Source organism: Bos taurus, chromosome 4 (assembly GCF_002263795.3).
Source record: "Bos taurus isolate L1 Dominette 01449 registration number 42190680 breed Hereford chromosome 4, ARS-UCD2.0, whole genome shotgun sequence".
Taxonomy (NCBI): Eukaryota; Metazoa; Chordata; class Mammalia; order Artiodactyla; family Bovidae; genus Bos; species Bos taurus.
Genome location: NC_037331.1, coordinates 80,408,968 through 80,433,509, shown reverse-complemented (window position 1 = coordinate 80,433,509; position 24,542 = coordinate 80,408,968). Strand labels below are relative to the sequence as shown.

At 38.3% G+C, this 24,542-nt stretch overlaps 1 protein-coding gene across 13 annotated transcripts in view; it reads left to right on the top strand.

Annotated features, from left to right (window-relative positions):
• The window catches only part of SUGCT (succinyl-CoA:glutarate-CoA transferase), an 875,539-nt gene that overhangs the window by 495,460 nt on the left and 355,537 nt on the right, over positions 1-24,542 (top strand). For 3 of the 13 annotated variants that reach the window (XM_059885362.1, XM_059885356.1, XM_059885358.1), the window contains one exon: positions 18,056-18,237. In XM_059885362.1, the coding sequence (XP_059741345.1) occupies positions 18,056-18,067 (12 nt within the window). In that variant the 3' untranslated portion in view covers positions 18,068-18,237. 13 annotated transcript variants of the gene reach the window in all.

Below are 24,542 nucleotides of genomic sequence, written 5' to 3'. Positions count from 1 at the left end.
TCAACATGAATCAGCCATAGGTATACCTTAATCCCCTCCCTTTTGAAACTCCCTCCTATATCCCTCCCCATCCCACCCCTCTAGGTTGATACAGAGCCCCTGTTTGAGTTTCCTGAGCCGTACAGCAAATTTCCATTGGCTATCTATTTTACATGTGGTAATGTAAGTTTCCATGTTACTCTTTTCATACATCTCACCCTCTCCTCCCCTCTCCCTATGTCCATAAGTCTATTCTCTATGTCTGTTTCTCCATTGTTGCCCTGTAAATAAATTCTTCATTACTATTTTTCTAGATTCCATATATGTGCATTAGAATATGGTATTTATCTTTCTCTTTCTGACTCACTTCACTCTGTACAATATGTTCTAGGTTTATCCTCCTCATTAGAACTGACTCAAATGTATTCCTTTTTATGGCTGAGTAATATTCCATTGTGGATATGTACCACAATTTCTTTATCCATTCATCTGTTGATGGACATCTAGGTTGCTTCCATGTTCTAGCTATTGTAAATAGTGATGCAATGAACAACAGGATACACGAGTCTCTTTCAATTTTGGTTTCCTCAGAGTATATGCCTAGGAGTGGGATTCCTGGGTCATACGGTGGTTTTATTCCTAGCTTTTTAAGGAGTCTCCATACCGTCTTCCATAGTGGCTGTATCGATTTACATTCCCACCAACAATGCAGGAGCATTCCCTTTTCTCCACCATTTATTGTTTGTAGACTTTTTCATGAGGGTCATTCTGACTGGTGTGAGGTGACATCTCATTGTAGTTTGATTTGCATTTCTCTAATAATGAGTGATGTTGAGCATCTTTTCATGTGTTTGTTAGCCATCTATATGTCTTCTTTGGAGAAATGTCTGTTCAAGTCTTTTTCTCACTTTTTGATTGGGTTGTTTGTTTCTCTGGCATTGAGTTATATAAGCTGCTTGTATATTTTGGAAATTAATCCTTTGTCAGTTGTTTCACTTACTATCATTTTCTTCCATTCTGAAGGTTGTCTTTTTACCTTGTTTATAGTTTCCTTTGCTGTGCAAAAGCTTTTAAGTTTAATCAGGTCCCACTTGTTTACTTTTGTTTTTATTTCCATTACTCTAGGAGGTGGGTCATAGAGGATCTTGCTTTGATTTATGTCATCGAGTGTTCTGCCTGTGTTTTCCTTGAAGAGTTTTATAGTTTCTGATCTTACATTTATGTCTTTAATCCATTTTATCTTTGTGTATGGTGTTAGGAAGTGTTCTAATTTCATTCTTTTACATGTAGCTGCCCAGTTTTCCCAGCACCATTTATTGAAGAGGCTGTCTTTGCCACATTGTATATTCTTGCCTCCTTTGTAAAAAATAAGGTACCCATAGGTGCATGGGTTTATTTATGGGCTTTCTCTCTTGTTTCATTGGTCTATATTTCTGTTTTTGTGCCAGTACCATTCTGTCTTGCTGACTATAGCTTTGTAGTATAATCTGAAGTCAGGAAGGTTGATTCCTCCAGCTCCATTTTTCTTTCTCAAGACTGGTTTGGTTATTTGGGGTCTTTTGTGTTTCCATATGAATTGTGAAATGTTTTGTTCTAGTTCTGTGAAAAATGCCATTGGTAATTTGATAGGGATTGCATTAAATATGTAGATTGCATTTGGTACTATAGTCATTTTCATAATATTGGTTCTTCCTACCCAGGAACATGGAATATCTCTCCATCTGTTTATGTCGTCTTTGATTTATTTCATTAGTGTCTTACACTTTTCTCTGTACAGTTCTTTGTCTCCTTAGGTAGATTTATTCCTAGATATTTAATTATTTTTGTTGGAATGGTGAATGGGATTGATTCCTTAATTTCTCTTTCTGATTTTTCATTGTTAGTATATAGAAATGCAAGTGATTTCTGTGTATTGATTTTGTATCCTGAAACTTTCCTTAATTAGGAAACTGACTAGCTCTAGTAATTTTCTGATACTATCTTTAGGGTTTTTCTATGTACAGTATCATGTCATCTGCAAACACTGAGAGTCTTACTTCTTTTCCAATCTAGATTCCTTTTCTTTCTCTTTCTTCTCTGATTGCTGTACCTAGGACTTCCAGAACTCTGTTGAATAATAGTGGTGAAAGTGGACACTCTTGTCTTGTTCCTGATCTTAGGGGCAATGCTTTCAGTTTTTCACCATTGAGAATGGTTTGCTGTAGGCTTATCATATATGGCATTTACTATATTGAGGAAGGTTTCTTCTATGCCCATTTTTTGAAGAGTTTTAATCATAAGTGCGTGCTGAATTTTGTCAAAGGCTTTTTCTTCATCTATTGAAATTATCATATGATTTTTATCTTTCAATTTATTAATAAGGTGTATCACATTGATTGATTTGCATATATTGAAAAATCCTGCCTTCCTGAAATAAGCCCAACTTGATCATGGTGTATGAGCTTTTTGATGTATTGCTGAATTCTGTTAGCTAAAATTTTGTTGAGGAGTTTTGCATCTATGTCCATCAGTGATATTGGCCTGTAGTTTTCTGTTTTGTGTTGTCTTTGTCTTGTTTTGGTATTAGGGTGATGGTGGCCTCATAGAATGTGTTTGGAAGTATTCTTTCCTCTGCAAGTTTTTTGAAAGAGTTTTAGAAAAATAGGCATTATCTCTTCTCTAAATGTTTGATAGAATTCTCCTGTGAAGCCATCTGGTCCTGGGCTTTTGTTTTTTGGGAGATTTTTTGTCATAGCTTCAATTCAGATCAGATCAGTCACTCAGTCGTGTCTGACTCTTTGCGACCCCATGAATTGCAGCACGCCAGGCCTCCCTGTCTATCACCAACTCCTGGAGTTCACTCAGACTCACGTCCATTGAGTCAGTGAGGCCATCCAGCCATCTCATTCTCTGTCGTCCCCTTCTCCTCCTGCCCCCAATCCCTCCCAGCATCAGAGTCTTTTCCAATGAGTCAACTCTTCGCATGAGGTGGCCAAAGGACTGGAGTTTCAGCTTTAGCATCATTCCTTCCAAAGAAATCCCAGGGCTGATCTCCTTCAGAATAGACTGGTTGGATCTCCTTGCAGTCCAAGGGACTCTCAAGAGTCTTCTCCAACACCACAGGTCAAAAGCATCAATTCTTCGGCACTCAGCCTTCTTCACAGTCCAACTCTCACATCCATACATGACCACAGGAAAAACCATAGCCTTGACTAGACGAACCTTTGTTGGCAAAGTAATGTCTCTGCTTTTGAATATGCTATCTAGGTTGGTCATAACTTTCCTTCCAAGGAGTAAGCGTCTTTTAATTTCGTGGCTGCAGTCACCATCTGTAGTGATTTTGGAGCCCAGAAAAATAAAGTCTGGCACTGTTTCCACTGTTTCCCCATCTATTTCCCATGAAGTGGTGGGACCAGATGCCGTGATCTTCGTTTTCTGAATGTTGAGCTTTAAGCCAACTTTTTCACTCTCCACTTTCACTTTCATCAAGAGGCTTTTGAGTTCCTCTTCACTTTCTGCCATAAGGGTGGTGTCATCTGCATATCTGAGGTTATTGATATTTCTCCCAGCAATCTTGATTCCAGTTTGTGTTTCTTCCAGTCCAGCGTTTCTCATGATGTACTCTGCATATAAGTTAAATAAACAGGGGTGACAATATACAGCCTTGATGAACTCCTTTTCCTATTTGGAACCAGTCTGTTGTTCCATGTCCAGTTCTAACTGTTGCTTCCTGACCTGCATACGAATTTCTCAAGAGGCAGATCAGGTGGTCTGGTATTCCCATCTCTTTCAGAATTTTCCACAGTTTATTGTGATCCACACAGTCAAAGGCTTTGACATAGTCAATAAAGCAGAAATAGATGTTTTTCCGGAACTCTCTTGCTTTTTCTATGATCCAGCGGATGTTGGCAATTTGATCTCTGGTTCCTCTGCCTTTTCTAAAACCAGCTTGAACATCAAGAAGTTCACGGTTCACGTACTGCTGAAGCCTGGCTTGGAGAATTTTGAGCATTACTTTACTAGCGTGTGAGATGAGTGCAATTGTGCGGTAGTTTGAGCATTCTTTGGCATTGCCTTTCTTTGGGATTGGAATGAAAACTGCCCCTTTCCAGTCCTGTGGCCACTGCTGAGTTTTCCAAATTTGCTGGCATATTGAGTGCAGCACTTTCACAGCATCATCTTTCAGGATAATAGTCTCTTGTAATCCTTTGTATTTCTGCATTATCTGTTGTAAACTCTCCTTTTTCATTTCTAATTTTGTTGATTTGATTCTTCTCTCTTTTTCCCTTGATGAGTGTGGCTAAACGTTTGTCTATTTTGTTTATTTTCTCAAAGAACCAGCTTTTAGTTTGATTAATCTTTACTGTTCTTTTTTTTTTTTTCTTATTCATTTATTTCTGCTTGGATCTTTATGATTTCTTTCCATCTACTAATTTGGGGTTTTGTTTTTTGTTGTTATTGTTCTTCTTCTTTTTCCAATTACTCTACATGTAAAGTTAGGTTGTCTATTTGATGTTTTTCTTGTTCTTGAGATAGGATTGTATTGCTATAAACTTCCCTCTTAGAACTGCTTTTGCTGCAACCCATAGGTTTTGAGTTGTCGTGTTTTCATTGTCATTTGTTTCTAGAATTTTTTCAATTTCCCTTTTAATTTCTTGAATAACCTGTTGGTTATTTAGAAATGTGTTGTTTAATCTCCATGTGTTTGTGTTTTTTACACCTTTTTTCTTGTAATTGATATCTAGTCTCATAGCATTGTGGTCAGAGAAGATGCTTGACACAATTTAAATTTTCTTAAATTTACTGAGGTTTGATTTGTGACCCAAGATGTGGTCCATTCTGGAGAATGTTCCATGTGCACTTGAGAAGAAGGTGTATTCTTCTGCACTTGGATGGAATGTCCTAACAATATCAATGAGATCCATTTCATCTAATGTATTATTTAAGACTTGAATTTCCTTATTAATTTTCTGTTTTGATGCTGTGTCCATTGGTGTAAGTAAGGTGTTAAAGTCTCCTACTATTATTGTGTTACTGCCAATTTCTCCTTTTATGTCTGTTAGTGTTTGTCTCATGTATTGAGGTGCTCCTATGTTGGATGCATAGGTATTTACAATTGTTACGTTTTCTTCTCGGGTTAATCCCTTGATCATTATGTAGTGTCCTTCCTTGTCTCTTGTAATCTTCTTTAATTTAAGGTCTGTTTTGTCTGATATGAGGATTGCTACTCCAGCTTTCTTTTGCTTCCCATTTGCATGGGATATATTTTTCGATCCTCTCACTTTCAGTCTATATGTTTTTTGAGGTCTGAAGTGGGTTTCTTGTAGACAGCATATATATGGGTCTTGTTTTTGTATCCATTCAGCCAGTCTGTGTCTTTTGGTTGGAGCATTTAATCCATTTATATTTAAAGTGATTATTGATATATATGTTTCTATTGCCATTTTCTTAATTGTTTGGGGTTGATTTTTATGGATATTTTTTTCTTCTGTTGTATTTCTTGACTATATAAGTCCCTTTAACATTTGTTGTAAAGCTGGTTTGGTGGTTGTGAATTCTCTTAACTTTTGCTTGTCTGAAAAGCTTTTTATTTCTCCATCAATTTGAATGAGATCCTTTCTGGGTACAGTAATCTTGGTTTTAGATTTTTCCTTTTCAGTATTTTAAATATGTCCTGCCATTCCCTTTTGACATGCAGAGTTTCTGCTGAAAGATCAGCTGTTAAGCATATGGGGTCTCCCTTGTATGGTACTTGTTGCTTCTCCCTTGCTGCTTTTAATATTCTTTCTTTGTGTTTAGTCTTTCTTAGTTTGATTAGTATGTGTCTTGGTGTGTTTCTTCTTGGATTTATCTTGTATGGGACTCATTGTGCCTCTTGGACTTCAATGCCTATTTCCTTTTCCATGTTGGGGAAATTTTCAACTATAATCTCTTCAAAAATTTTCTCATACCCTTTCTTTTCCTCTTCTTCTTCTGGGACCCCTATAATTCTAATGTTGGTGCATTTGATATGGTCTCAGAAGTCTCTGAGACTGTCCTCAGCTCTTTTCATTTTTTTACTTTATACTGCTTTTCAGAAGTTATTTCCACCATTTTATCTTCCAGCTCACTGATTCATTCTTCTGCTTCAGATATTCTGCTATTGATTCCTTCTAGAGTATTTTTAATTTCAGTAATTGTGTTGTTTGTCTATGTGTGTTTATTCTTTAATTCTTCTAGATCTTTGTTAATTGATTCTTACATTTTCTCCATTTTGTTTTCAAGGTTTCTGCCATCTTTACTATCATTATTCTGAATTATTTTTCAGATAGTTTGCCTATTTCCTCTTCATTTATTTATACTTCTGTGTTTCTAGCTTGTTCCTTCATTTGTGCAGTATTTCTCTGCCTTGTCATTATTTTTTTTTAAGTTATTATGTTTGAGGTCTCCTTTTTCCAGGTTTCAAGGAAAGTTGAATTCTTTCCTTGAAGAAGATTGAGTTCTTCCCTCCTTTTGGTTTCTTCCCTCCTAAGATTGGTCCAGTGGTTTGTGTGAGCTTCATATAGGGTGAGATTTGTGCTGAGTATTTGTTTGTTTTTCCTCTTATGGGGAAGGATGAGTGAGGTGGTAATCCTGTCTGCTGATGATACGGTTTGTATTTTTGTTTTGTTTGTTGTTTAGGTGAGGCGTCCTGCACAGGGTGCTACTGGTGGTTGGGTGATGCCGGGTCTTGTATTCAAGTTGTTTCCTGTGTGTGTGTTCTCACTATTTGATACTGCTTAGGGTTAGTTCTCTGGTAGTCTAGGGTGTTGGAGTCAGTGCTCCTACTCCAAAGGCTCAGGGCTTGATCTCTGGTCAGGAACAAAAGTTTCCACAAGTGGTTTGTTATGGCATTAAGTGAGATTAAAACAAATATCCAAAAATGAGAAACCAAAGATGAACCCCAGACAAATGACAGTCACAAAATCAGGCAAATAATAATTAAAATAATGGAATACACACACACACACACATATATATATACACCATTGAACAAAGTGAAAACAGTTCAACAAAAATAAAGTACAGTAGATTGATCCAGTGGACAAAGGAAATAAAAAATTGTATTTACCAGTTAAGAACAAAAGTAACTTAAGCACAAACTGGAAAACAAAACTAAAGCAAGGTGCCAAGTGGAGAATAAAGCAATGAAAACAAAACTAACAAATATGTTGAAAGGAAAGGAAAGAAATAAAAGAAAGAATAGATATGCAAAGTTAAATAGAGGTAGATGAAGAAAATTTATATACATTAAAATTAACTGCATGGGGAAAAGAACAGTAGGAAAGGTAAACAAAGGAATAAATGTAGAAAAAAACAATAGGTTTAAAAAGACCAAAAAAAAATGGAAGAAGAAAGAAAAAATAAAAAGGAAAACTCCACAGAACTGCAAAAGCCCAACGTAGAGTCAGAGGTTTATAAGAACAATAGAAAGTGTGACTGCATATACACATATACATATACACCCATAATCAAAATCAAAACAGTCCAACAAAAATAAAGTACAATAGACTGACCAGGCAAACAAAGGAAACCAAAAATTATATCTACCAGAAGAAAACTAATTAAAGCGCAAATTGGAAAACAAAACTAAACCAAGGTGCCAAGTGGGGAATAAAGCAATGAAAATAAAACTAACAAATATGTTGAGAGGAAAGGAGAGAAAGGAAAGAGAGAAAGAATAGATATGCAAAGTTAAACAGAGGTAGATAAAGAAAATTTCTATACATTGAAGATTAACTACAAGGGGAAAAGAATGGTAGGAAAGGCAAACAAAGGAATAAATGTAGAAAAAAGAATAATAGGTTTAAAAAATTAAAAATAAAGAAAAAGAGGAAAAAAAAAAAAAGAAACTCCACAGGACTGCAAAAGCCCAACGTAGAGACAGAGGTTTATGACAACAATAAAAAATGTGAATGAGAGAAAAAAAGAAAGCTCAAAGCTTAATTAGATTTCTTAGTGCCAATAAAATTGACAACTACAACTGAGGGGGAAAAGAGGAAGAAAAAAAAAGAAAAAAGTTCAAAAGAATCTATAGAACAAGTCAAAAAATAAGAATAATACATGTTTTTCTTGAGTCACTACTGTCAGAGTCCTTTCTCTTGCTGAGAGTCACAGTCCACAGTCCACCTCACCTCCCTAGGATGCCCTCCAACACTGTGCTGACCTCTGGACCTGCTGTGGGGGCAGCTCAGATTCTAATCTGGTTCTACTTCTGTGTGTTCTTGCCTCCAATGTCCACAGCTATCAGAGCTAGTGTGCTTTCTTTTGTGGGAGCTTTCAATGGTCTATTATATATTCCATAAACACAGATTTGTGTAGTTGATTATGTGGATTTAATCTACAGCTTGTACAGCTGGTGGGAAGGTTTTGGGTCTTCTTCCTTAGCCACACTGCCCCTGGGTTTCAACTGTGGTTCTATTTCCACCTCTACATGTGGTTCATCCACTGGGGTTTAGCTCCTGAGGCTGCCCTGGAGGGTTTGGGTTTGCCCCTGTGAGGGCCAGGTGTGGAGGTGGTACGGCTGCTTGCTTGGGTTGCAGGGGTTCTAGCAACACCAGGTACTCAGAGGGGTTGGTGGCTAAGACAGCAGGAAATATAGTTCTCTAGAAGGGTATGGCAACCAGTATTGGCCAATATGCTTCAGTATTCTTGCCTGGAGAACCCCGTCTCTGACAGAGAAGCCTGGCAGGCCACAGTCTACAGGGTCGGAAAGAGTTGAACACCACCAAAGCAACCCTACATGCCTAGATGCAAGACTTTTTTTTTGCCCGTGGCAGCTCTGCCTGAGTGAGAGTTGAGCATGAAGGTGGCACAGCTGCTTGGCTTGCAGGGACCCTGGTGGTGCCAAGTGTGGAGGGACAGGGACTGCCTCGGCTGCAGGAGTTATGGTCCTATCAGAGTCTTTTTTCTGGCCTCTTGTAGCTGGTAATCAGAAGGCCTCTGGCCAGTCTTTCTCCATAGCTCCACCAGTTCAGTCAATTAGAGGGCTCCCTTGTCTGGGGTCCTTCTCTGTTGCTCCATGCATCAGACCCATAAAAGGACCCCGCTGGTTGGGGTCCTACTCTGTAGATCGGCGGTCAGGCACTTAAAGGGGCACACTGGGTAGGGTCCTGCTCTGTAGTTCAGTGCCTTAGTCGTTTGATGGGCCAGCCTCTCTATTGCTCAGCTGCTGATGCTGGTGTGTTGGGAGAGAGAGGCTATGGTGATGGCCCCACCCCCTGCACGTTATTCAGCAGTATCACCTTGCTTCTGTGGCTGCCTGGCTTTCCTCCACTGGCATTTCTCAACATGATCTCCTCCTTCACATCCCCTCAGTCCATCTTTCTGCAGTCAACAGCAGCCCTTGCCTTAGGATTGCTGCACAATTCCTAAGCTCCAGCTCCCACCCGCTGTGCCTTCCAGGAAACCAGCGTTCCTGACTGGGATATGTATGGCTGTGGCAAGGACTGTTTGATTCTCATTCCATTTAGGTTGCCACAGATCAGCTATTTCACTCTCAGCCTTAAATGTTTCTCTGACTCAGACAGTTGCCCCTGTGTGGTGATCAGACCCCTGCTTCAGTTCCCCGACCTGGTGAGGGCAGGTCCAGTCCTACTAACACTCCTGTTTTTCCCCCTAGTTCCTTCATCCTACCGAGTTTTACGTGGTTCTATATATTCTTTTCTATTGGTCAGGTACCCCTGTCCAGTCTCACTGGTGTTTTGCATACACTTCTGTGTCTGAAGGTGCATTCCTGATGTATCTGTGGAGAGAGATGTAGCCCACATCCACCTACTCCTCCTCTGTCTTGTTCTCCTCCATTCCTTCTTTTGTGATTCTTTTGTTCTTGGAAGATAAGCCAAGTGATGTAGGCTTCTTGCAACAGCTGACATGCACAGTTGCTGTTCTCTCCCAGTATTATCATGTACCCAGTATTTCTAAATAGCACAATAGTGAATGCTATGGATTATAGTCTTGATTTAATTAATTTTAACTTATTTCTCTTGGGTTTTGAATATCTTATCTATGCTTATTCATATGCCTAGGATTTTTACAGTCGATGCTCTCTGAAAGCCTATAGTTTCCTTCAGGGAATAACCCTGGGAAGGAAGGAAAGAGATAAACAAAACCATAAGTAAAAACAAGGCAGTGTTTGTTTCAAAACCCATTCCATTATCCAGTTGACTTTAAGGGACATTGCTTTATTTTTCTTGTTTTCCCTTCATTTTGTTGAGTTCAACATTCAAGAAGACAAGTTTCCACGTGACTACAACCTACTTCCTCAGTCTGTTTTGTATGATGGCAGTTTAGAGGATGTTAATATTTGCTCTGTTAAAAACCTTTACTGTTTTATATTAGTTTAGGAAACACTGACATATGCAACATAACCACAATTGCTCTTTTGCTGGACTTTGGAGAGCCATTAATAACCCAAATGAACATGTCAGTGTCCAAGAGGAGATGATCATAAGCTGTGTTTATTGGACTGGCATCCTTCTTTCTTGCAACATCTTAAGTTACTGTTTGCAGGCATGCTTTGAGACACAATTTATACAGTAGTCATTTTCATAGAGGAAAATAAGAAAAAAGTGCCACAACTTCATGGTAATTGTGCTGTTATTTTTCAAAGATTAAATAAATATCATCCCACATCTTATTAAAAAGAAAATCTTAAATTCAAAACTTATTAGACTGTTTTTCCTCTGTATTGAACTTAAGAAAAAGAGGAAAATGACAAAAAGAGAAAAAAATAGAATTAATTAAAAAAAAACATGCTCTAATTCTATACTGAATTCTGCATCTATCACAAATCTAATCTAACAGTTGATATCCCTATCTTCAGTCAGGTTGCTGAAGGTGCTATAAGCTTCTCAAGCCTCAAAGATGTTCCCTTCCTCCCTTCCTCACCCATGCTTCCTCCTCTTCTGTCTCTTCCTTCTCCTTCTTTTTACACATGCAAGGCAGAACAATATAGATTAATAAATTACTGATAATTTTTTTCTAATAGAGATTAAGACAAGATATTTCTGGACATCTTTATCTCCCCAGAGAATCATTTTCCTAGAATCTTTCAATCCTAGCGTAGTAAGCAGAATGATTTATTGTGGTGTTTGAATTTGTGTCCTTTAATTCTAAGGTGAGAGTAAATTTATATTTGCTGTCAAGATATGAGTATGCTAGAAAAATACTGGACATGAAATCAGAAGGTCTCAGTGACCTTGTTAAGTTCAGACCTAGATGGGCACCCTGCCTGAAACAGAGCATGTACTCAGCACATATTTGTGGAATGAACTTCATCTGCTTGTGCTTTGACTTCTGATGAGAAGATGTTCAAAGAAGATGTTGGACAGAATATGTGACCTCTTAGGTTTCTTAGAGCATGAAAATGGGGTTCTATGGTGTTTTATAGTTCCTTTTAAAAAAATATTTAAGTTGATATATTTTCACTTTTATTTGGCTCAAGAAATTTTCTTTCTTTCTTTTTTTTTTTGTTTGTTTTGTTTGCATGGCACGTGGGATCTTAGTTCCCCAACCAGGGATCAAATCCGTGTCCCTTGCAGTGGAAGCTGAGTCTTAACGACTGGACTGCCAGGGAAGTTCCAGTTTTCTGTAGCTCTTTGTTTTAGATAACAAGTAAAGATCATTTGGGAGAAAATATAACTTTTAGATGGCTGTGTATAATAATAAGGCCTAATACAAATTTTATTTTGAAAAATCAAGCCTTCCTCCCCACTTATGCTTTGTTCTATTGATTGTATGTGACATGCTTTTACATTTAAAGAGTAAGGCCCTTCTCTGCACAGACAGTGAAGCAAATAATTGTTGCTGGAGATATATAAGACTTTGCTCTATTGAAAGTCACCCAGACCATTTAAACTGTTTAATATTGTTAGAGTTTAATTGATGCCCTTAATTAACTCTTGGAAACTGGAGCAATTTCTTGTACTGTCAATGTATTTTGTATACTTTTGATTTCAGGATTACAATCTAAAATGTCAAAAATATATGATTTCAGAATGCAATTGATGTTTATCAAATGCCTAAATCTATATAGTTACATATGCTATCTTCTTTATTCTTTAAAGAAATCTAAAAATTAGATATGATAAACTAGTTTTGAGAAAATCAAGACTAAAATTCAAGTGACATGGGCAAGATCTAAAAGCTGATAAATAATGGAATAGGAATACAAACTTAGTCATCCTCAGAAAAGAAGAAAAATATTTCAGGAATAAAATAATCCATTTCAAACATGTGGTAGACTGTCACTGTGCAATTAAAAGAAAGAGCTAAGGCCATGAAGGTAGTAGTAAGCTGAGGGCTCTTATGCTCCTTGAGCATAGGTTTTCAGTAGAAGTGGGGCGTGCCCCCCCCCCCGCCCCCACCTTCCACCTTTCACCTTGGAGGAGCTGAAAGCTTCAGGTGACATTCCATTCTGAATGGTGTGGACTTGGGAACAACACATTTTTATTTGATTAATGTTGGTTATCATGGCAAAATTTTTCCATTTGTATATAAGTGAACCCAGATAGTAAAGTATGAAAAGCCTATCTTTAGGTGGACTAAAGGTCAGGAATAGTTATGACTTTTTTCATACCATACTACAAGGCAAATGATTATTATGTCTTTTTTTTTTAACTCAGACTTTATTTTTCAACTTTTTAAAAACTTCTTGCTTAATATTTGAAAAAAAATTCCAAAGGCATTACCTCTGCTTCTTACTATTTTGGAGGAATCATTCCTAAAGACTGGATTTCTGTCTTTAAAAGATGGACACCATTTTAAGGTCTAGAACACCTTTGTCATGTAGGTAGTAATGAAAACTCTTAGATGATCAAGGTTAGATGAAAGCTCTGAGAGGTCATCTCGTCCTGGGCTTTGAATAAGATCTCGTCCAAGGTTTCTATCAAGCTTGAAGCTTTATACCTTTGTACTATCTAAAGTTTGCCCCTGAAAATGTATGCTTTTGACATATTTTTTAAAGAAGTTTTGATTCTCTTGGCAAAAGAGCTCAGATGTCCAGTAAAATTCAGATATAAATTTAACTGCTTAGATTTCTTTTTTTTTTTAAAGAAATTATTAACTGACTAGCTCTTCAAGGAAAAAAAGAAATGACTACTTAAAAAATTAATTGTAGATCCTTCCTAAGAATACCATGTATAAAAAAACTTAGTGGTATTATATTAAAGAGTTAAGCTTTAAAATCTCAGAAGACTTTAAGTCAAAACATCTCAGAAATTTCATAACCTTTAGATCTTTGCCTGTAAATTGATTCTAAATATTGAAAATCAATTACTACATATTTTTCAGTGGAGAACTATGATTGTATGTGTGTTCTTGTTGGTTTCACTGACATCCCCTCTGTGCCATTCAAAAATGCCAAATAAATGATTATTTCTTACATTATACCATTTGTCCAAAATCATGTCTTACTTCAGGTTTTTCATATTGACTCCATCACACTATTTCAGATCATATTTTTCTTCCTGGTTTTAGTTGCCTTTTATATACTTGAGAGAAAAAAAATTTCTACATTTTATAATGCTGCTCCTTACTTTAAATGTGTATTTCTTATAAACTGTTTAATTCTTTTTTTCTAGAAGGCATTGTTCTTGGAGATTTCCACTGATTTCCTGTTTTAATTTTGACCAGTTTTTTGCTAGAGCTGTTGCCAAGCTAACATCTCAAGAATTATTTTCAAGGAACACTTGAACTGGCTTCGACATTATATACCATTTTCTCTTCCTTTCGTGGTCTTTTCATTCCTATTTTGTTGGAGTACTACTTAGCATCACTTTGTAGTTGTCTAACTTCTCAAAGTTAAAGACTAGACTTGCTCTATTCAGTCTTTCTTCCTCATCTTTGTTAAGTGACAACTCTGTGTCCCAGTTGCTCAGGTCAGAAATCTTAAAACCATACTTGACTCTTTCTCTCACACTCCACTCTACCCAACAGAAAATGCTTTAACTGCCAAAATATATCAGGATGTAACCAGACCTCCATTGTAACTGTGTGTATCACTCAAATGGTAGGCATTCTTCTATCTTAGAATTGTACAAGACCAAATAAATGACTTTGTCATCATTAACAAACTGGAACACTCAAGAGGTGGCAGCTAGGCTGGTAGCATATTTTGATACATTCTGATTTGTATATGAAATTGTTTTCCATTGCATATCCTTGGTGGTATTTGGTAGTTATTTTCAAATAATTTAGGGACTGTCAAATAGATGGAAATAGTAAGAAGTAATGTTGGAGTTGACATGATCTATCATTTACACAGCAAAAAGTAGTTTTCATAACTATCTCATTCGATTGTCGTCATCTTTCTAGGTAGCTATTTTTATCACTGTGAGGAAACAAAGGTGCAGCATCTAAATGGTTTGACCTAACCTTGCTGATGGTGATGACATCAGAATTTGAATCTGATTTTTCTGTTTCTGAATCTTATACTCTTTTCATTGCTTTTCTTCTGTCCTCTATGGGGCATAATTAAGACTAGCATTCTGAACTGATAGATTCTCACTAAACAGAGATGGACACTCCCATAATTTGTGCTTGATGTTAGAATGTGTTCCAGAGATGACAGGTTTTTTATCAGGGCTGCTGTTGGGGTAGACACAAGTCTCGTCCCACTTCCCCCAAGTCCCTGCCCCCTCTCACCCTGGCCAGGGATACTGTGGAAATTCCACATTGATGAGGTCACTCTTTGGGATGCCTTCCACCTATTCCTTCAGAGATGAAATTGTGTCATTTATAAAGGCCCATGGGCACGTTTGCTTCTATAAGAACCCATATGTCAAAGATCCTGCTGGGTCTTCTTGCATTCTCATTTCAGTAGAACTACTACTAATTAAATTATTGTAATGGCTAAATTATTAGTCATAACCCCTTCTGTTTTGTCTATTAATTCTTTAATATTTAATATTTGTATTGATTTCTTTCATCTTATAGTAGGCCAATATATTTCAAAGGAAAGAACTTTCCTGACAGTTAACAAAATAAATTCTGTTTTTCACATTTCCAACTTAATTTTCCTTATTTTTCTTCACTCATAGTACTTAAACATTTTATGTTAAAATCTCAACAGAAATAATTTCTGACAATTTTATGGTTTATTGTTTCTGTGTTTGCCAATCTTTATACATTCATAAGTGGTCTTTCCATCAGGTTTATGATTTTTGTTTTGAAATTTTTAACATATAATAAGAGTACATATTTTCTAATTTGGTTTTTAGAATCTAATACAGAATGAAAATTTTAGTTTTATAATCAAAGTAATTCTTACCTTTTATCTCATAGATTTTGTCAGCCAAGCAAAGCCTTTTAAAAATTCCCTTTTCTCAAATTCATTTATGATGTATTACCAGGGTAATGATTAGTTTTAAAGTACACTGCATCCCCTGAATACGAACCTTCAGGTTTCGAGCTTTTCGAAGATGGGAACATTCATTCCATTAACATCAGGTGTGAGTGAAATTGCAGCATGCCCTCCATCTCCTATTGCTGATGATCCTTCAGCTCTACCATCTTCCACCTCCTATTTTTCCTCCAGTCAGTAACTCTTCTTGTCTGTACACTTCATGCCAGCCCCTGTATGCCAGCTGTTGTACTGTACTACTATATTTTTCAGGATACTGTACTATAAGATTAAAAAATTGCCTTTTTTTGTTTTTCATGTATTTGTGTGTTTTTTAATGTGTTTGTTTTTTGTGTATTATTTGTGTGAAAAGTATTTTAAATCTGTTACAATACAGTACTATGTAGTCGATTGTGTTGGTTGGATACCTAGGCCAACTTTGTTGAACTTAGAAACAAGTTGGACTTACAAACATGCTCTTGGAATGGAACTCATTCATATGTAGGGAACTTACTGTACATGTTGGAGATTTGCCTTTTCATCTATCTCTCTTTTCACTTGAGTAAAGTCACTTCATGATGACTCAGACTCATTTTTCAAAATGTAGATATGCTTTTTCCTTTCTCTTAGTTCTCTTAGATTGGGCTCCCCAATGACTCAGCAGGTAAAAAATCTGTGTGCAATGAAGGAAATATAAGATACTCAGGTTCGATTCCTGGGTAGGGAAGATCCCCTGGAGAAGGGAATGGCAGCCCACTCCAGTATTCTTGCCTGGAGAATCCATGGACAGAGGAGCCTGGTGGGCTTCAATCTGTGGGGTCGCAAAGAGTCGGACACAACTGAGTGACTAACACTTTCACTTTCAGACAAAGACTGTAGACACTGACTGGATTTATTTTAACTTTTGCCCTAGAAGATGAATCTTAGGGTATTTTCGAAAGTAACCAGTAAAAGACATGTGAATGATTTTAGGACAATATGGTAAAAAACAAAACCAAACAAAAAACCCCTGGGTGTTATAGTTGAGGACTGCGTAGTATGATTTTTCTCTGGATTATAACATTTGATTTAGAAAAAAATAGAAAGAAATAGAAAGAATGCTGATATTTCCCATTAGGAGACTTATCATACTTTATATGATGTTTGTTTGCTACACTGCTTCCCTTGTGGCTCAGATGGTAAAGAATCCACCTGTAGTGCAGAACCCAGGGAAACCTGGGTTTGATTCCTGGTTTGGGAAGATTCCCCTGGAGAAGGGAATGGCCACCCACTCCAGTATTCTGGCCTGGAGAATTTCATGGACTGTATAGTCCATGGGGTTGCAAAGAGTTGAACATGACTGAGTGACTTTCACTTCACTTTACTTCTTTGCTCTACTACTTCCAGTTCAGCTTTCAAATCTGTCCACAGAGTTTTCACTTTTGATTCTGACTTTCTGCAGTAACAACGGATAATTTGGTGGCTTTCTTCTATATTTTACCTTTTCAATGAATGAAATCTTCTACACATCGTTTAATACTGCCAGGATAGAGACACGGCCAGTGTCCAATTTCCAAAATCATGTATGACCACAGGAGTGATGCAGTGGATGACTCTAGCACTTTTTGAACAAGGCTGGTCTGGATTTAAGCCATAGTGTGATGACGTAAAGTTGTAGCTGACAAGATGGAACCCACACACATCTTTTCCCAACTCTGGGCTCAGTGACATCACCTTGGCAGCTTGAAATACCTTGATGGGAATATTTATACCATGGGAATCAGCAACATTTTCAAACCAGATTCTTCCCTTGACCCCAAAGAGCTGGTTGGTTAACATTTACCAACACAACACTGGTTTGAGCACACTTAATTTGTGTGACTTTGCTCAACATACTTAACCTATCTGGGTCTCATATTCTGTTTCTGTAAAATGTGGGAAGCTTGACAAACTACCTACTTGACAAACTTTTTGAAAAAAAATTACATGAGATAGCTTAGATTATAATATTTAGCATAGTATTGAGTTGGCCAAAAAGTTCATTTGGGTATTTTGGTAACATCTTATGGAAAAACTGGAATGAATATTTTGGCCAACCAATAAATGGCTATAATAATGATAATGATAAAATAATCACTTCAAACTCAAATAGATTGTTTATGTTAATTTGCAGAACTCCTTTACTCACCGTTAGCTAAGTAGCAAGAGGAACAAGGTTATAAAACACTGGCAGAAACGTCCGTTTTAAGTGAGCATAATTGTAGTGAGCGCTTTCTCTTATTAGTCTTTAAACTTCTTTGGTTTAAGTCAGCATCTATTTTCAGTATATACCATATGGCAAACCACCATAATGAGTATAGTGAGGAGTATGTTTTGTATTTTTCAGTCCATTTCCTTTTGCTGCTTCTGAAACAGGGAGAAAAACAATTCTATAACTATGCCCAGTGGTAAAGAAAACACCTGCCAAGGTGGGAGATGTGGGTTTGATCCCTGGGTTCGAAATATCCCCTGAAGGAGGAAACGGCAGCCCAATCTTCCAGTATTCTTGTCTGGGAGATCCCACGGACAGAAGAACCTGGTGGGCTACAGTCTATGGGGTCACAAAAGAGTCAGACATGACTTAGTGACTACACAACAATAGCAAAGTATGCACTGACAATTTATCTTGTGTTTTTATTTATTCTATCTTCTAAGATATTTTTATTATATTTATTTATATAAGATATTATATAATTATAATATTTATTATTATGGCAGGTTGAGAAATAAATTGGAAGCAAGAAATTGAAGATACACAAAGAAGTCAACAATTAGAGCCCAGTGAATACAATAGGAAGATGACTGTAAACTAGGGAGTTTTCCATGTTTGTGCTTTTCACTTTTCCTGACTTCCTCCTTGTAACAATCAGTGATTAAAATGAACTGATGTGAGGCACAGAGTTAATTGTTATTTACTCTTTTGCTCCTCTCTTGAGAGGACAGGGCGTCAAGGGATGATTGGGTGGAAGTACCTACCTAAGGAGAAGGAACTAGGTTAAATCTCTCAGGCTTTTGCTTATACAGCAAAGGAGATCACCACAGGAGGCTGGTCTTGACCTGTGAGTCAGCCATGAGGCTGATCAGATGGGGCTAGAGTAAGGTTTCCTGACACATGGAGCAGTTGGAGAAATCTGGTGATAAAAGTAAGAGGGTGCTTCACTAGCTTGAGAAGAAGGTAACAGGCAAGGGAAAATCAGAGATGCAGGATATGAAATCAAATGACGGAACTTTCTGTCTTAATGTAGACCATCTGGTCATCTTATCTTTAAAGCAGTGATTTCTCAGACATTTTTCATCTTATATCATGATGACCATATGTCTCAGATTTCCTAGGATGGGCCGGGTTTCAAATATTTTTGCCATTGTTAGACCGTAGGTCCTAAATTAGGATTGGAAAATATGATTACTATTCTTACACCCTCCTCTTCCAACTTTTGTTACCTTTATTTCATTCAGTTTCCAAGTCATTAGCAGCATCATTTAGCAGCTGTCCAAAGCGTGGTTCTCAGGTCTGTGTATCAGAATCACCTGGAACATTTGTTAGAGTACTGGTTCCTGGGCACCTGCTCCACCCCCGTAACCGCCCCCGACCCCAAAACCAGATTCAGGAGGCTCTGGAAGATATTCAGATATCTGTATTTTTCACAGGTGACCCATGTGATCACGAGGCAGCTGGCTTACAGACAGGTTTTTGGAAACCAGTGGGCCAGTCAATGCCATGCTCATCTTCCTCTGAGCATTGCAAAGCCTCTTACAACAGGGTTTCTCATATGGGGGCTCTTTGACTTGTGGAATATTTGAACTCCTGAAATTTTTTCTTAAACTTTTTATCTTTGTTGGGCTATAGCCGATTAATAATGCTGTGATAGTTTAAGGTGAACTGCAAAGGGACTCAGCCACGCATACGTATGTATCCATTCTCCCTCCAACTCCCCTCCCATCCAGGCTGCCACATCAGTTCCGTTCAATTCAGCTCAGTTGCTCAGTCGTGTCCAGCTCTTTGTGACCCCAAGGCCTGCTGCCACATAGCATTGCACAGAGTTCCCTGTGCTATACAGTAGGTTCTTGTTGGCTGGTTATTAATATTAAACTTATGAGTATGGATCCAAAAATGATTCCCTGGGAGAGGACCATAACTTTAATCAAATTCTCAGTGGAGTTAATGGCTGAGAAAGGATGCAAACCCAAGACTTTGTATCTAGAGGCCAAGGATACAAGGAAATCATCCAGATGGTGAAAGGTACTTTTTTCCAATGGTTTTAGACTTTATTATTCTCATATATTATTTCGATTTGTTTGTTTTCATCTTCTAAAATCAGAACTAATTATTGATTAAATAGTCTCTTTTCTGGGTTTAAGGAAAACACACACACACACACACACACTCCTACAGACACACCAATGACTTATTCTAAAGCAGTGATTCTTCTCTCAGATAAGTATTTTCAATTTTGTCAACCAGCGATGTGTGTGTGTTTGAAGGGTGATGGTTTGCTGATGTGGGATGATCTGATCATCTTTCAGTCAGTCAGTCAGTCAGTTCAGTCACTCAGTCATGTCCGACTCTTTGTGACCCCATGGACTGTAGCACACCAGGCCTCTCTGTCCATCACCAACTCCCGAGTTTACTCAAATTCATGTCCATTGAGTCGGTGATGCCATCCAACCATCTCATCCTCTGTCGTTCACTTCTTCTCCTGCTTCCCTGTTTTCTCAGCCATACCCCGCCTCCCCCGCCGCCCAACCCCTTGCCCTCTAGCTTCCCCCGTGTATCCACCAAAGGAGGTTATGGATCTGTGATCCAGTGAAATCCTGTCTGTTTTAAACTTTGGGGTTAATATTTTCCAGCTGTGTTGCCTCAACTCTAGGGAGACTTTTTTCCTTGACAAACATTTGTGGTTGAGAGAGCCAAGCAATAGATTGGAAACTTGAGGGCTGTGAGTTCTAACTCTGGGTCTGCCCTGACACAGTGTGTGACCTTGGGCAATTCATTTGATCTCTGTCCAAAGTCTCTGATGCTTGATAACAGGATTTTCTAGAAATCCCCCTGCCAATAAAGACATATGGAACCACTCCTTGGTTCCACAAGGGAAGGCTACACTTCATTATCCTTCAGGCTTTTAACTCTCTTTCTCCACTTGCCCACCTCCCCACGCCAGGGACAGCACAAGTCTTTTTTCCCAAGTCTTGGTAGTACTTTCTTGCTTTTCTTTCCAAAAACACAGCAGTTCTATTCTATCTTAGCCCTCCCCAGCATTCAAAACTTTGTCCCCAAACACATACTCAATAGAATCAAATTGCCCAGGCAGTATGAATTGTTCAGACATGGATTCTGCCCTGGGCTTCACATGGCTACTGTAAACAGAAGAGAGTTAAATTTCTCTCTCATTTTTTGCATTCTACAAAGTACAATTTATTGTTTTATGAGCCAGCACAAATCATTTTTATACTCCCTCTACTTTTTAACATCTCCTTTTATAGAAAATGATTAAGTTAATAAATTTTATTAAAAGCAATACAATTCCAAGAATTTTTTTTTGGTAGAAAATATGCACTATTTCAGCTTTTGGACTTTGTTAGATTATTTACTCAGATAATATGTGTCTTTTAAGTTTTGGGAATGCACACACACACACACACACATCCCAGTACATAATCAAAAATTTGGTGGGGTGGCATAGAAGAAAATTATGTTTGGTAAGGAACTTTTAAATTCCTGATAATTGCCATTTCCTAATTTTAGAAGAGGCTGGAGCAGTAGAGCCATAAATATTTTTTCTTACTGATATTTTGTTCTGCCTTCAGTCTCAAGGTACCATGTCCCACTGAACACTGGGTTTTTAAATTTTAGTCAGTTTGTTTCTGCTAATGGTAATTAAAAGTCCTTTGACATGCTCAGAAGAGTCAGCCTATGGTTCATAGTAAACCAATCCAATAGACTTAAGTTGGCCAGTTTGTGGAGTAACTTAGGTTGTGTGTTGTAAGTCAGACACCCTCTGGCTTGGAGTGGTGTTGGTGGCAACTCTTCTGGGATGGAGAAGCTTCCTTCCCCTTGGAACCTCCCTCACTCTCCCCTTGGTCTGAGCCTGCCTCAGAACTCTGCACTCCTGTAATGTCTCCCAAGTAGCTTCCTTTTGCTGTGGAGCATCCTCCCCTCTCTCCACCAAGATCTCTTTTGGGTAATTGCCAACCTGGAAATTGCTTAATAAACTATCCGCTTATTATTCCTATGCAAAGGAATACTATTACAGTAACAGTAATGGGCTAAGCACTTTTTAGAATACTTTATGTATAATTATGCATTTAATTATCATCCTGGGAGGTCTTTTACATACCCAGTCTTGAGATGAAGAACAAGACTGGTAAGGTTATTTGTGTAGACCCACACAGGGAGTCAAGGAAATGAGTTGAGACCTATGTGCTTACCTAATGTGCTTCTTCTTTTAAAAATAGCCAGATGTACCTTTATATTATATGTGGTTTTAAAACCATGATGGTTAGACCCCAACCACAAGAAGAACTGCTGTATATGTGAGCATGAAGTAGAGAGAGGAGGAAGCAAGTGGAGATGGCTCTGTCTCTCCACACTTTCTTCTCTGTCTCTTTCACACACACACACCACATGCATGCACACACACACACCATCAAGGTGAACAGATCATCTTTTCTTTGTTTTCACACTGGACTTCCAAATAATATTTCATCTGAAGGAAAAGTGTCTCTGTAAAATACAAACAAGCTGTGAAAATCACTGCTGTCTAGAATCCCACTTATCATTGTGCTTTCTTATCTCTTCCTCCTCCTGATCTGGAAATGCTAATGTGACTCAGATGTTAGCTGAGGTCACCCTTGTCTCTGAGGTCACCCTGTCCTTTGAGATTTAACTAAAATGGTCTCAATCCCCCGTTTCATATCTCCTGGAAGGTTCCAATGCCATCCCCCAGATTTCTGCCAAACCTCGACCTGATTCTCATGGATGGTTTTTCCTGGTAAACTCTTGACCTCCCTCATCTTATCTCCCCCAAGCTGTCTTGTTCTGTCTTCTCCATGCTGACCCTGAAGGAGAACTCAATCCTTTTTTCTTAACTAGCATCCCCAAGTCATTCCTGTTCATTCCCACATGGCACCATTCCTATGGAATGGTGCTTCCTGTAGGAAGCAGGAGAGTTTTTATATCCCAGTAAAATGCTTAAGAAGAATAGGAGGCCTCCTTGTTCTTAAACATTATTAAGCCACTTCGCCACCAGGAAGTTCCTCTTGACTGCATTCCTTTACCACCACAGATCCTCTCGCTCTCAGCTCCTTCTCCTCTCCCATCTCCCCTCCTCCCTTCCTTCTCATCATCTCTCCATTCATAATCCCTCAGCTGTTCATCTAAGGCTGTTTGCTGCCTGCTTCTTAACTATGTCTCCCAGGATCTCACCTTTTCTACCCAAATAACTTATTAGGGTATTCTTCTAAACAGAGACAGTTTTCTCTCCAGGAGGAACTCTGCTACAAGCTCTTGCAACGAATTCCCTCCAGTTAGTGGAGTAGGTTAGGTTATGTGTTGTAAGTCAGACACACCTGAACACAGTATAGCTCTACTGGACAGAACCAGGCTGAATAGCAGGTCCAAACCAGAGGCTAACTTTTATCCATGTTGAAGAAGTGTCAGGGGCCTATGTAAAGCATAGGTAAACAATTTGTCTTTTTTATGAACATTTACTATTAAGAGTGATGAAACACCTTTTACTGAGTACTTCACTTTTTTTTTTTTTTTGAATTGAACTTATTTCCAAAACAGGAGAAGAGTCACAGGTATAAAAAACAAACTTAGAGTTTCCAAGGGGGAAAGAAGTGAGGGATAAATTGGGAGCTCGGGACTGACATATACGTGCTGAGTCACTTCGGGTGTGTCCAACACTTTCTCACCCTATGGATGGCAGCTCACCAAGCTCCTCTGTCCATGGGATTCTCCAGGCAAGAATACTGGAGTGTGTTGCCATGCCCTCCTCCAGGGGATCTTCTGACCCAAGGATTGAACCTGTGTCTTCTGCATCATACACACTACTATATATAAAATAGATACCTAATAAGGACCTACTGTACGCATGTGTGTGTGCTCAGTCACTTCAGTTGTGTCCCACTCTGCGATCCTATGGGCCGAGAATGAGAGCCCGCCAGTCTCCTCTGTCCATGGGATTCTCCAGGCAAGAATACTGGAGTAGGTTGCCATGTCCTCCTCCAGATGATCTTCCTGACCCAGGAATCAAACCCACATCTTCTGTGGCTCCTGTATTGCAGGCAGATTCTTTACCACTGACTCATCGGGGAAGCCCCAAGGACCTACTCTATAGCACAGGGAATTCTACTCTGTATTCTTTAATGGCCTATATGGGAAAAGAATCTAAAAGGTAGTGGATATTAGGTGTATGTATAACTGATTCACTCTGCTGTACAGCAGAAGCTAATGTGACACTGTAAACCAACTATGCTCCTATAAAAAATAATTATAAAAGAAAGTCCACATTCTGTAATGTACATGTTAATATCTTCTTTTTTTTAAATAATAAAAGAAGTAAAGCAACTTGTCCAAAGGGCACAGAATTAAAAGCATGGGGGCCTACTTGGACCCAGCTCTGACACTTTCAGACTCTTCTCTGCAACCCTGTGTCACTCAACATAGTGGTCAAAAGAATACTTCTCTTCCTAAATGTTCCGGTCCATTTTCTGGCATCCTTACTCCATTGGGATAGTTCTTTAGGTTCTGTGTCATTTTCTTGCCTCCCAAGACACTCATAAAATTTGAGGGATGCAACTATTTTCAGCTCCCTTCTGGGAATATGTTCTTTTCCCCCAGTATTCAGTAAAGAACAGGTACTGATGAACCTATTTGCAGGGCAGAAATGGAGACATTGGAGGCAATGGAGGCAGCAATGGAGACATTTAAGACAGCAATGGAGCTGGCTTAAAACTCAACTTTCAAAACACTACGATCATGGCATCTAGTTAGGTCCAGTCCCATCACTTCATGGCAAATAGATGGGGAAACAATGGAAATAGTGATAGGCTTTATTTTCTTGGGCTGCAAAATCTCTGCAGATGGTGACTGCAGCCATGAAATGAAAAGACACTTGCTCCTTGGAAGAAAAGCTACAACCAACCTAGACAATGTGTTAAAAAGCAGAGATATTACTTTGCCAACAAAGGTCCATCTATGGTT